We start from the raw sequence: 12,754 nt of genomic DNA on the forward strand, positions 1-12,754 counted from the left end.
CAGGAGTGCAGGCAGCACGGGCAGGCCTTGCCGGCCCAGGCCCCGCAGTACTGCCCGCGTTACCCCACGCTGCTGGGCCTGGCCAGGCCCGGCGGGGCTGCCCTGTGGCGAGCTGACCCGACCGCCCCAGCACCACGAGGCTGCCGGGACACCCTGAGGGGATGGCGGGGCCAGGCCGCGGCCGCAGGGCCGGTCTCGCCGGGTCCTCGATCCCACGCGCGGGGCTGCCCCGAGCGATGCCACCCCACGGGGGGCACCGGGGGGGCGTCCAGCCGTAAGGCGGCTGCTGCCAGGCGGGGCGGGGGTAGGCCCGGGAGTGTCGCTGGGCCCGCGGCGGAACCCCTACCCAGGGCCGGCCCCGCCGGAGAAGCTGCGGGCGGCGACGTGAACCAGCGGCCACCCCCGGCCTCCCCCGCGCTCCGCCCCCGCGCTCGGTGGGCGGGGACCGGGACAGGGCGCACTCTGGTTGGCCAGACGGCCTGCCACTCGGAGCGGCGTAGCCCTCCTGTTGGACGGCGCCCTGCGGCCTTATCAGTCCATCTGCCGGAGGTCCCGTGTCGTCACGGCCGCGTCGCTCCGCCCCTCGGTACTATGTCTCTCCGTTCCCCTCCGCCAAGAAACATAGTCCCCCACGGAGCGGGGGACTGCCTCGCCTCCCCTCCCCCCCCTCCGCGCTGCCGTCGGGGCCCGCCCTGCCGCAACATCTGCCGCCCCGCTTACGCCCGCGGCCGCGAGGTACGCGTGGGGAAGCCTTTTTCCTCTCATCACCTGTGCGGAGGGATACAGCGGGGGGAGGCGGAGCGCCGCGCAGGGGCGGGCTGTGAGGCGGGGGGTGTGTGCGGGGGGTGTGTGCCGGGGGGGGGGGGGGCCGTCGCGTCCGCCCCGCCGCCGCCGCCGCCGCGGGGGGACCATGCGGAGGCAGCGGTGCCGGCGGGGGCAGCAGCAGCGGCAAGAGCGGGAGGCGGAGCGGCGGCAGCAGCAGCGTTAGGGCCCGGCGGCCCGGGGCGGCCGGGGGGGGGGGCGGGGGCGCGGGGCGGGCCGGGCCGGGGCGCACGCGCCGCCCGGTGCGGGGCGATCGCGCCGCTTCGCTACATTGTATCCGCCGGCGGCGCGAGAACAATAGGCGCCGCCGCCGCCGCCCGCCGGCCCTGGGCGCCGCGGCCGCCGCCCGCCCCGCTGCCCGCCCGCGGGACCTTCATGCGCTTCCCCTCCCCCGCGCACGCACGGGGGGGCCGCACCTGCCCCGGAACAGGTAAAAAAAAAAAGAATAAAAAATAATGATAATAAAGCGAATAATGCAGTACGGGAGCGTGCCCGCCGGTGTCGCGGGTGGTGGGGGTCCCGGCGCGGTGGCTGTGAGGCTGCCGGGCCGGGGCCGGGCCGGGCTCCATTGTCCCGGGCGCTGCCGGCTCCCGGCAAAGTTTGCCGGGGCGCGGGGGAGGGGGGGCCGGACGTGCTGGGGGGTCCGTACGGCGCGTTGAAGGGGGGTTCCCCCTTCCCTTCCCCGGCGTGGGGGGCCGGGCCGCGGTCGTGCTGCGAACTTCAGCCCGGTTTGGGCACACGGGGGCGGCGGGGGGCTGCAGAAGTTGGGGGAGCCAACGGGGCTGGGGAGGGGGGGGGGCGCTGCTTCGGCCTCCCCCCGTGGCGCGGCGGGCAGCCTGCTCCCACCCGCGGCAGCGAGGGAGCCCGTGGGGGCCCGAGTCGGCCTCCTCCCTCCGCCCTGGGCGGGGGCAGCCCGTTGTGCCCCCCCCCGGCCGGGGAGTCGGCGGGGGGCAGTGACCCACTTCGCCGTCCCCCCTGCAGTGGGGAGGGGGGAAGCAACGCGCGTCCCGTTCCCCCCGTCAGCCCCCCCGGCGGGGCTCGGCGAGGGGCGAGCGGGGCTCGGTCCGGCCTAGTTGGGCCCGGTCCGGCCTGGCCGGGCCCACGCGTGTCCCGGGGCGGCCGGGCCTTTGTCCGAGGCCGGGGGGAAGCGCGGACATCTGCCGCCTTACCCCGCTCCGCCGCGGGTCCTGCCCGGCCTTTGTGCCGCCGCGGCGGGGGGAGCCGGGCCGGGCCGGGGGGGGAGCCCTGCCGGGCCGGGGCCGGGCTCAGCCTGCCCGCGCTCTGCGGGGGCAGCTAAAAATAGGAGCGGGGAGAGGGGGGGTGGATGTAAAAATAACCTCCCGCGCTGAATTCGGGGTGTTGTTCAAGGGGTGGGGGGTTTGGGGGGGGCTGCTGAGGGGCTGCCCCCTCCCCCCGGCAGCACCGGGGGTCCCTCCGGGCTCTAACCGCATCTCCCCCCAGGCTGGGGCAGCGCGTTGGTAAAGTTGCTTTAAAAATACTGACCAGATGCATCGATGACACTTAAACGCTTTTTAAAGAAAAGAAGTTTAAAAAAAAAAAAATCCCCAGGCTGGTTGTTTTTTTTTTTTTTTTTTTTTTTTTTTTTTATATATACATAGTGGCCAAGGGTTTGTACATGCTGGGCTGATTTCAGCATTTTTTGGTTGTTTTTTGTTTTTTTTTTTTTTAAAAAAAACTTCATTGAAATGTGGTGACTGAGCAGGCACAGCCTACAAACATTTTGGATTGCACAGAGTTTTCTCCCCCCCTTCTTTTTTTTTTTTTTTTTTTTTTACCCGTATGATTAATGAGTTAAATTTATTGGCCAGCTGCCCTTTGTAACCATGAATGAGTTCCTAAAAAAAAAAAAAAAAAAAAAAGGAAAAAAAAGGGAATCTTTTATCTCATCCCAGGCCTCCCTTCCTCCCTCCCAAAGAAATATTTTTCTATCATAGTGAGCTGGCCAAAAAGATCAGTCTCCCTTTAAAAAAAATAATCTGTAAAATTAGGAAGAATAATATTTACCTATCTCACAAGGTTGCCTGGAGGGCTTTATTTTTGCAAAACCCTCCGAAAACAAAATTTTTTTTTTTTCCCAATCTCTTTTGGGAGCAGAGAGGTTCAGTTCTCACTGGGTACAGCCTGGCTGGGCATCCCCAAACTCAGCCCCTGAAAAAGCAGCTGCAGGTGCTCGGCAACCCAAAGGAAAGAGGCATAAGATCAGACTTTTTTTTTTTTTTTTTTTTAAACAAAACTAGGCAAGGACAAGAGAGCCTCCTGCGGGGAGTGAGAGTGTGGGGGAAGGAGTGGGGGCAAGCTGAGCCAGACAAGCGCCTGAGTGATAACTTGCCTGAACCCTTTGATAAATGAGTTGACTCTTCTTTTTTTTTTTTTTTTTTCCCTTCATTTGCCACACGCCAGGAACAGAATTGGCCCGAACTAGTGGAATTGGCAGCAAAAAACTAACATACAAGTGTGTCTGGTCAATAGAGTGCTTGTTCCTGCCTTTGGGTGCTATGTGAGGACTCCGACTGTGCTCTCAGCGGAGGAGTTGGATGCTGGAGACACGCAAAGGATTTTTCTTTTCTCGCCCCTTTCTCTCTCTTGTCTTTTTAAAATATTCATCAATGGGGTGGGTAGTTTGCCGTAGTCATTAAAATATCTCTTTCCCCTCCCCCTCGCTTTCTCTAGGACTGCCACTGTTGAGTCTGTGGGAGTATGAATCAGCAGCAGCAGAGAATGGCTGCAGTTGGGACAGACAAAGAGCTCAGTGACCTGCTGGACTTCAGTATGGTAAGGGAGCGCGGCCGGGGGGCTTTAAAGGCCCCGGGGCTTTGCTTGTGCGCAGTGTTTTGGCACTGCAGAAGGGGAGGAAATGTGAGCCTGTAAATTGGACATGATGGGTTTCAGATGTGCCCTGTTTGTGTGCGTGCACATGTGCTGCAACTTGTTTATTTTCAAGTTAAAGCAAAGCTTCTGCCCCTCCTCTTCCCCCCCCCCCCCCCCCCCCCCCCCCCAGCGTATATTGTTTCCTTGCAGGGAGCACTGAGAGGTGGGTTGGATTTGTTGGGATTTTTTTGGTGGGAAATTCTGGGGAAATGTGATGGAGTTGTGTGTTCTCTGTTTAAATGCTCACTGTGAAATGGGCTGGGTGGACTGTTTCTGAAGCCATGCAAAGATGTAACTTCAGTAGCTGATTAATCAAGCTTTTTTTCCTCTCCCCAGATCCAGACTATTAAACTTTTGCTCCCACAGGTTATTCTGTCACAGTTTCAAATGTCCAAGCTTTCCAGTGCATGATTTTTGCAGGAGTTGGACACTTGTGTTCCCCACACTCTGCTCTTCTGTATCCTGGAAACCTTTAGCTGCATTTAGGAGCTGTTGATTTTCAAAGAAACAGGACCTAAGAGTTCCCACAGAAGGGTGTGCACAGCTCAGAGGGAGGAGAAGCCCCTTGTAGTTGTAGCAGAGCGAGGGTTAGTCCCCATCTGTGCTGCCATCCAGGGTTGGCGATGTGTGTGCTGTGCGCTTGCTGCACCAGCGCTGGCTGTCGTTGGCAGCTGACTTGTGGAGGGGAGAGCTTACGTTCAAAAGAAAATAACTTTCTCTTGGGTTCCTCTGTTGTGTGTTGCACCCTCATGGCACTTGAAGTGTGCGTCTTGCTTTTTAGATAAGCAAACGTGCTGCAAAGATAGAAAAAACAGCTCCGCAAGGAGGAATAACCATGAGTGTCACTGCTGTGGCTCTGGGCTGTCCTGGGTCACCCAGCTCATGTCCCTGCTGGGCTGATTTTTCTGGCCCCTTGGAGAAGGAGTAAAGGGGGAAAAGCAGTGGCAGAGCTAGGGGCACCTGCTGTCCTGGTACCTGTGACACTCGTGGGAAGTGCTGAGACTCAGCTGCTGAGGTTTAACAATGGAACCAACCCAGGAAATAAACCTTTTTATACGGCTGGGGCTTGTACCTGTCCCAGCAGGGCTCCATGCTGGAGGTGGGGGTCAGTGGTGAGGTCTCTTTGTTCCCCAAAGAGCACTTCTGCAGGAGAGGCCCAGTTCTCCCAGTTTCCTGCTTCTATTGGGAGGCTGGTTCCATTAAATTACCAGTGATGTATTGTTACAGTAGTATGTTTTACAGTTGGCAGGGGGACTGCCCCGGTGGTGTGTGTTTGAAAATAGGAGCATGTTCAGGGCTTGCTGAGGAGTGGTGCGTGGTTATTTGTCCCTCTCTCATCTCAGAGGTCTGGTGGGTTGGCAGGAGCCCTGGAGCTTTCCAGGTCAGTAACCCATAATCTTGCTCCCTGGCCGGGACTGCAGTGGCTCCTGCTTTGCTTTTTCTCCCCCTTAGAAAAAAATCAATTCGCACTCACTGTTCAGAGCTTTAAAGAAAACGCCAAGAGCTTATTTTCAAATTTAGCGAACCATCCTTGTCTGCCTGCTGAGAGCTGTGTTCCCTGAAGGGATCCTGACCTGTTCCCTTTGTACACTAATGTTTCTGTTGTTGGAGGTTAATCTGAATGGTTGAATTTGGGTTCAATTCCAATGCTTTTTATGCTGGTCTCAACCTGGGAATGACCAGAACTTGTTCTGCGTTCGTGTAAGGCTCACGCATTCAGCGGCAGCACTGGGGGAGGCTGCTTGCAGGATCAAGGCCTGCAAATGTCATTTGCCAGCAAATAGTTTGAAGATGTTCCCTCCAGTATAAGTTGGCCGATGGGCTCCGACACAGTCTGGATTTGAGCCAGATCTGTTTCACAAACCCTCATCTCTGCACATGCACACTCTTCTCCTGAGTTTGCATAAGGGGAATATTAACATCTCTCCTGAAGGATGAGTGGCTAAACCGGGAAGCTTCCTAGTTAGCAGACTGTCTTCACCCTGGCATCGTCAGAGAGGCTGCTCCATGGGTTGCTCTCCCCGTGTCATTGGGATGCAGGCTTTTTGACCACAAAGCTCACCCTTTCAAGTGTATTTATATTTTTCTTTGAATAAGCAGGAGTAGAGCATCGGTCCACTAGTCCTCTCCAGGAGAGTAGATGGGAGGGAAGACTAGAGAGATTCAGAGCAGCTGGAAGCATTTGCTTCAGATCAGTATTTTAATTCCTTTTTTCTAGAGAAAATACGTTCAACCCCAGTAGTCTCTGCTTCAGGTCTGCGCTGTGTTTTTGCTGTGCAGCAAGTGAATTTTAAGGTCTGGCCCTAATGGGCTTGTGTAGTCAGGATGTGAGTTCGTGGGGTCAGTAAATGGCAGGGTGTGTGAGGTGCTATGAATTGAACTTATGGTCCTGAAAAGAAAGGCTGGTGCCTTTAATAATAAATAAATACATTGGGTAGTTATTGAGCTGCAAAGCACTCACCCAAAGCTTTGTGCCAATGCAATTTGCCAATAAGGGTGAAAATCAAAGGAACCTGTAACGTGTGTCTAAGTGAGGCAGAGCCAGACACCCAGCTGTGTAGTCTCATTGCTGCTTTGGGGTGTGCACGGCAGCGTGCTTACCTCTACCTCTGAACAAATTGCCTTTTATAATTGCCCCAAAGTACAGGTAATTTGTGAGCTTTCTTTCACCACCACTCCCTGGCAGTTGTCCAGGACGGGCTTGCAAATCTGGAGGAGAGCTTTCGAGAAAGCATCCTGCCTATAGATTTGAGTTGCCAGCTTAACTTATTAGGTGTGGGTTTGGGTGCGTTGTCCTTTGAGCCTGGCTCGGCAGCTTGGCCTGGGCTGCGTACGGTATGGCGGGGGCTACCTTTGGTCTGTGCTGTCGGGAGATGCTCGGCCACGAGGACTCGCCATGGTTATCCTGGGTGGCATCTCGGCTGTGCCATGCTGCCCTTGTTGGTGTGTTGTGCGAAGGTATGGGCAGGTATCCCAGCTGGGCTGGGGTGCTCGGAGGGCAGAGGCACCCCGTGGCATGGGGGGAGCCGGGATGGAGCAGCCCAGGCAGGCGGACGGGGTTGGGGGCCTGTCCGTGCCACAGGGCACGCCTGCCAAGCTCGACAGAGAGGCAGGCGGCTCTGTGCCAGCCTAGGTCTCTGGCAGAAGTGAAATGCTGTTAACAGCCGTGATTATTAGCAGAGTATTAACCATATGCTGCAGGGATGCTAGTTGTCAGGGTGGGTTTCTAGCTTGATGAGATGCTGCAGGGTGGGCAGGGGCTTGAGCAGTCACATAGGACCTGCCGTCTGATTTCTCGGCAAGTGACTGCTCTTGTTGCATGCCAGCCCTTATAGCTCCAGCCATCAAACTGGGGGTGAAAGCCAAACTGTTACCAGCAAGCAGGGCTTGAGCAAGCTCCTTCTGCCCTTGCTGATGCTTCTGCCCTGCTGGAGGATGCTGAAGCTGTGCCCTGCACCCTGCTCCAACTGAGGTGCACCGCCTGTGTTTCCACGATAAAACTCTCACTTTTGTTCAGAGCGAAGCAGTTGTAAAGTTTGACTTTACGCCGTGGTGGATGTTTGGGGCTGTAGTCAGGAAGGTCTGTCTTAAATGAACACGTATAAAATATCCTGCTGGCAATGTTTATTGAGTCCAATTCCCTCTTCTCTCTGAATTAACAGCTGGATACTTTCCACACTGCAAAATAGATTTCAGGTTTTGAGTTCAGGCCTGAGGTTGGTTTAGCCTGGAGTTCATAAGGTGGAAGAGCGGAGAAAGTGAAAACAGCTATTTAATTTGAAAACACCGATGCACTGGTAGAAGTGCGCAATAAATGAAATGCTGCTGATACTGTACTTCTGTCTGGCAAATTCCCTTTCTTGCCTTAGGAGTTTGCTGTTGAAAGCATGGGGTCTCTTAGCTATAACCTCCCTGGTGGCAGGTGCAGGTGTTTGGATCTTCCCATGTGCTGGATTTGCATCTTTTAGCCAGGGAGAATAAATTCTTTGGGAGGGGTGGAAACTGAGCTCCAAGGGTACACAGAAGTTGTTGTGAGCTGTCAGGGAGGCTGGAGACAGGGCTTGAGGAACCAAATACAGAGACTTAAGAGGGGGGATTTTACCTAACTGTTTAAATCTACATTATTCAAATCCAACAAAGGCCAAGTAATGACCCAATTACAGCTGTTCAGATGCTCATGCCTGGGTCCCTCCTTGATGCCTGGGTCCCTCCGGTTCGTGCCAGCTCCCGTTGGCCTCCTCCCTCCACCCTGTATATTTTTAAAGCAGAAAGGAAATTCGCAGTGGCTGGGTGAACTTTGCCTGTGAGTGACATACGCCGGCAAAGGCAGCCGGCACTTCACATACGACTTGTGCCAGGCTTCTCGAGGCAGCGTACCAGGTCTGCTTCAGCCCACACCACAGTGGAAAAACAAGCTGGCAGTAAGAAAAAAACCCAAACAAAACATTTCCTGGAGCTGGCAAACGATAAATGTGTTTGGAGCCTGTATTGAGGCAAGGGGTAACCCAGGGTTCCCCCCTCCCCATCATCACCCTGCTTTAGCATCCCTGCTCGCCTCAGTGTGGAAAGGGGTCTGTGACTTCTTAATCCTTTGGGGAGGGAGAGCAGGAAGGAAGGTGTTGCATCAGTCTCGAAATATCTCTCGAAGCAGGCAAAGGCAGGCGAAGGGGAGCGGTGGGGAGGGCATCCCTGGTGGGGCCGGGTGCGGAGGCATGCTGGGGATTGCCGAGCGCGGTGGCGGGGGGGACACCACCTTTTTTGCAGAAGTAGAAAGCGTGCATTGCACAATGGAACAAGGTGGTTCATTTTCTCCACTCATGTTTGCTGCTCAAACCTTGGGCTTTTCAGCATCAGCGAGTATTAAGCAGAAGTGCTCGTAAAAAAGAACCAGCAGTGCTTTTTTTTCTCTTTTTCTTTTTTTTTTTTTTTAATCCTCCTCTTGCTTCTTGCTGCTTGGTACCATTATGTTCATGCATTCCATCCCTCCCGCTTGCACATGCAGAATTGCCACTTGGAAAGGGGGTTTTGAACCACCTAATCTTTTTCCCTACCTTAAGAGGAGGGGAGTGAGCACGGGTTGAGTGGGATCAGCCCTGTAAATTCGTTTTTCAGTGATTTTGGTGATCTTTGCTGAAAACGACCCTGCCCTGCAAGGGTAGGGGGCAGGAGAAACCTGTAGCATCCCAGAGGAAGGTAGGCTGCAAGTCTTTGGTGTCCTCAGGGTTTGTTTTTGTTTTCTAGCCCAGCTTCCTTCCTGAGGAAACAAGGCATATTCCATGGTGGGGCTGCCGGCCCACCCCAGGTGACTCTGGAGCACACCCCGGGTGGGCAGCAGCCTCCTGGAGGTGGCAGCAGGAGCCCCCCCCCCCCCCCCCCCGAGCCGTGCCTGTCCCCGTCCGGTGGCTCTCGCTGCCCCGCTGTGTCTAGGGAGGGTGTAAGGAGAGGGGGGTTACGGCCGGGGGCGAAGCCATAGGAAGGCAGGTGTCTGCAGGCTGGCTGCTGGCGGGAGGGATTGTCCACACGCGAGCTGCATACTTAAATGCTGTTTACACCTTTATTTAAATGCATACATACAACATATGCATGACGTGCGTCTGTGCATACATATATATGATCCCAAATTTGTGTTGGTTTTTTTGAATGGCAGTTGGTTTCTTAACTGCTCTCTTTGCATCTCTACCACATTTAACTGTTGGTGTGGGGTTTTTTTTTCTTTCTTTTTTTTTTTTTCCTCCCCGGCATTTGTGAAAACAAAGCTGGGCAGACGGTTTTGTACAAAGGAATGTTTCTGACCACAGCCAGACATCAGCTATGTCAGGGCATGAAATGCTGCATTTCTGTAGGCTCTTGTGCCATTACATTGTTTAATCTTCAAAGCATTAAACTTTTGAGTTACTCAGACATTGCAAAGCTAAAAATAATAAAAATTCAAATGACTTGGTGGTGAAAGTATCTTGAGTTGAGTAGTAAAAGGATATTAAAATGTTAATTCACTAAGCGTTTTCCCACCAGTTGTTTTATTGGCTGGAGCTCCATTTGTGTGGAGAAGAATTAGTTTTCTTTTCTGCTGCACGCAGGTGCATATAAATTTTTAAATAACAGCTTCTGAAACCCTCCCAACTTATATTAAAAATATTTATACAGGTTAGCTGATGAGGTATGCAGTATTTTTGAGGAAGCTCCCTGGCAGGAGAAGATTAGTTGTGATACTGAAGCTGCAGCAGTATAGCAAACAAGTAGCCAGAATGACTGATACTGTAAAATACGTTAATCTTTCTAATTGTGTGTTAAAATACTTTTGCCCTTGGCGTAGCTTCTCCCACCAGACCCCAGGGCTGCGTTAGGTCATGGCACTGCCAGAGCCCCCGAAGCACCAGGGGCTGGAGGGCTCTTCCCTCACCATCGCCTGTGGCTCGGTCATTTCTGTCTGTGCCAGCCTGCGTCCTCCTCACGCACTGCACGTTGCCAGAGATGGGCCTGGGGGTGCGCGAGACATAGGATGGGACCCAGACCACTGCGGGTGCTGGGGTGTTGAGAGATAAAATGAGCTCTGCTGGGTGCTGCAGTCTCGATGGGGTGCTGTTGTTTCCCTGCTAGCTTTTTATGAATGGAGTTGGTCTTTCTCCATGGCCCCAGGGACACCCTCTAGTCTGAGCCTCGGTGAATTAGTTAGGGAAGAAACTATTGGTTTTGACCACAGCAATGATGCTTCTTGGATGCTTTTCAGTTGTACCTAAGGAACCAGACACACTGTGTACACAGGAGAAGTTCGTGCACGTAGGAATGCATGTGTATGTTAGCGCACAGCTGTGCTGCTCTCCTGTCCCTCCTGCAGCTGATCTATGTAGCAGGGACCCAAGGAGAGGAAAGTTTTTTGCATCAATAAAGTGCTTCTCTTCCCCCTTTCCTCCCCCACTGCCTGCCCATCTGACCCCTTTTGCAGCAGCACAGTAAAACTAACATACTGAAATCTCTTTTCTCTTCCCTTCTCTCTCATCTTCTTGTTTTTCTAGATGTTTCCCCTGCCAGTGGCTAATGGAAAAAACAGACCCACGACCCTAGCGAGCACTCAGTTTGGAGGATCAGGTACTGTCATCTTAAATTTTTTTTCCTCTTAACACCGTAATGTTTCTTGCAATAAATTTGTGTTTGCTTCCAGAGATCCAAAAGGAGGAATTTCTGTAGTTTTGTGTTAAGTATTTTTCTGGTGGTGGTCTGCTACTATTTTTCTGGATGATGTTCTTGTTGCTCCACGTGCCTCTGGGTAGGCAAAGCTGCTCTTTGCCGATCTGTCTCCAGTTAAGAAGTCACTGCGTGAGCTAAAGGTGGTTGTCTCATCACTCTGATTGAAGCAGTCTGAGAGCAGACAGTCAGTGCTGTTCTCTTAAGCTGCTTAGGTGTGCGCTCTGGAAGACTTTTGCTGTACGTCACCGAGAAGACATACATGGTCTGGGGCTCAGCTGCCCAGAGGGAGACTCTGGTGTGCAGTTTGGGTGTCTGCTCCATTCAACCCTTCCAGCAGCCCCCTGCTGTTGGGTGGGATCTCGGCATTCCCAGAGGAACCTTTGCAGAGCCCTCCTGGCCAGGTGCCCCCAGGCAGCGCAGCCACCCCAGAGAGGCTGACAGCAAGGGTGGCTGGAGCTGTTTCACCAGCCTCTAAGGTGTGGACCCTGCTGTGGCTTTGGGGTGCTGTCAAGCAGAGCCTCCCTTGTTCCACCTTGCTGCAGTGTCCCCAAAGCCAGCAGCTGGCCCTGCTCCCTGGGAGCGCTGCATGGCCGCATCTGCTGGCCGGGGTGCAGAGGAGAGGGCAGGGGTGCCAGCATCAAAGGGCTTTGGGAGCAGGGCGTCTGCAGGGAGCCTGGCGATCCAGCTGCGATAGGAGACTCTCTGAAGGGCGCGTAGCTTTAGATGTCTGATTGGGAAATGTGCCGCTGCTTCGTTTGAGGCTGAAGCAGAGAATTCCCCGGCCAGGCGGACGGCGCGGTGTTGTGCCAGGCTTTTGATGCCTGGGGAAGCCGCTTTGTGCAGGGCTCGCTGCAGCCCCTGGCGTGCAGGAAGTTCAGTTAATTTGCCCTTCTTGCTGAAACATGCTGAATGCTTTGTGGATGGTTAAAATTTGACCTTCTCTACCCTGGGCTGACTCACGCTGTCCAGGGAAACTCCTGGCCATGTGGAACAGCCGTGCCCCAACACCAGGAGGCATCCCAGAGATCAGGGTGGGGTTTCTGGATAGCAGCTTTGGTGCCACAACGTGCTGTGGGGCAGCTCTTGGGGAAACCTGCAGAAGCAGGACAGGAGGAGTATACTCTTTCCTGCCCCACTCCTGCCCTTTTTGGCCAGGGAAATTTGTTGCTTTCAGATGGGGCTGTTAGCTGCATGTCAAGATGGTTTTGAGCAAATATTTTTATAGGGAGGGAAGCTGTTGAGTGGGTGCTGGAGGAAATTGGAGGGGAGAAAACTCTCAGGTTAACCCAGATGGAAGCTGATCTCTCCAGCGAGTGTTCCTGTGTGTGGCTTCTGCTGTTAAAATAATCCACAAAAGACGCGCTACATGCTAGTGAGAGAATAGTAATGGAGCAGCTCACATTAATTTGTTTCCTGCTCAGAGGCTGGCTTGGCTGCCGGGTTTATAGTGCTGGCCAGCAAGGAGAGGTTGCGAGCGGGGCTCTGCGGTGCAGCCGGTGCAGTGACCGGTCCCCCCCCCCCGCCTCTGCTTGGCTGTGCAACAGCCGAAATGACACAAAATCTTTTACTTTCCCCCCGCTCGGCTTCTTTTCTTTCGGGTGAATGAAAGGTAATGTTGACACCACCCTTCCTCTGGGCTGCTGCTTTTTGCGTCTGGCTGTGAGCAGTTCATAAAAGCAGTGCACTGATGTTATACAACTGCACTGAAGGCATTGCACAATCGCTGCTGTCCCGGTCCCGGGCCTCTGCATTCACTCTTTTGTCCTGCTGTGGACGTCCTGGGTTTGAAACACAGCTTGGGGTTTGTTTAGGGGAAGCCTTTTGCTCCAGCAGCAGTCATCCCTTGGCCAGCTGTCCT

The 12,754-nt window shown here is 54.4% G+C and overlaps 1 protein-coding gene across 17 annotated transcripts in view; it reads left to right on the forward strand.

The window, feature by feature from the left end:
* Positions 1–891: 891 nt before the first annotated feature.
* Positions 892–12,754, forward strand: part of TCF3 (transcription factor 3) — an 80,198-nt gene continuing 68,335 nt past the window's right edge. For 5 of the 17 annotated variants that reach the window (XM_056338332.1, XM_056338334.1, XM_056338333.1 and 2 more), the window contains exons 1-3: positions 899–1,252; positions 3,514–3,615; positions 10,725–10,797. In XM_056338332.1, coding sequence (XP_056194307.1) covers positions 3,541–3,615; positions 10,725–10,797 — 148 coding nt within the window. In that variant the 5' untranslated portion in view covers positions 899–1,252; positions 3,514–3,540. Of the gene's footprint in view, positions 1,253–3,513; positions 3,616–10,724; positions 10,798–12,754 lie in introns of all 17 variants that reach the window. The other 12 variants (XM_056338323.1, XM_056338325.1, XM_056338324.1 and 9 more) reach the window with 4 other exon arrangements.

This window comes from Falco biarmicus, chromosome 4 (assembly GCF_023638135.1).
Source record: "Falco biarmicus isolate bFalBia1 chromosome 4, bFalBia1.pri, whole genome shotgun sequence".
Lineage (NCBI taxonomy): Eukaryota > Metazoa > Chordata > Aves > Falconiformes > Falconidae > Falco > Falco biarmicus.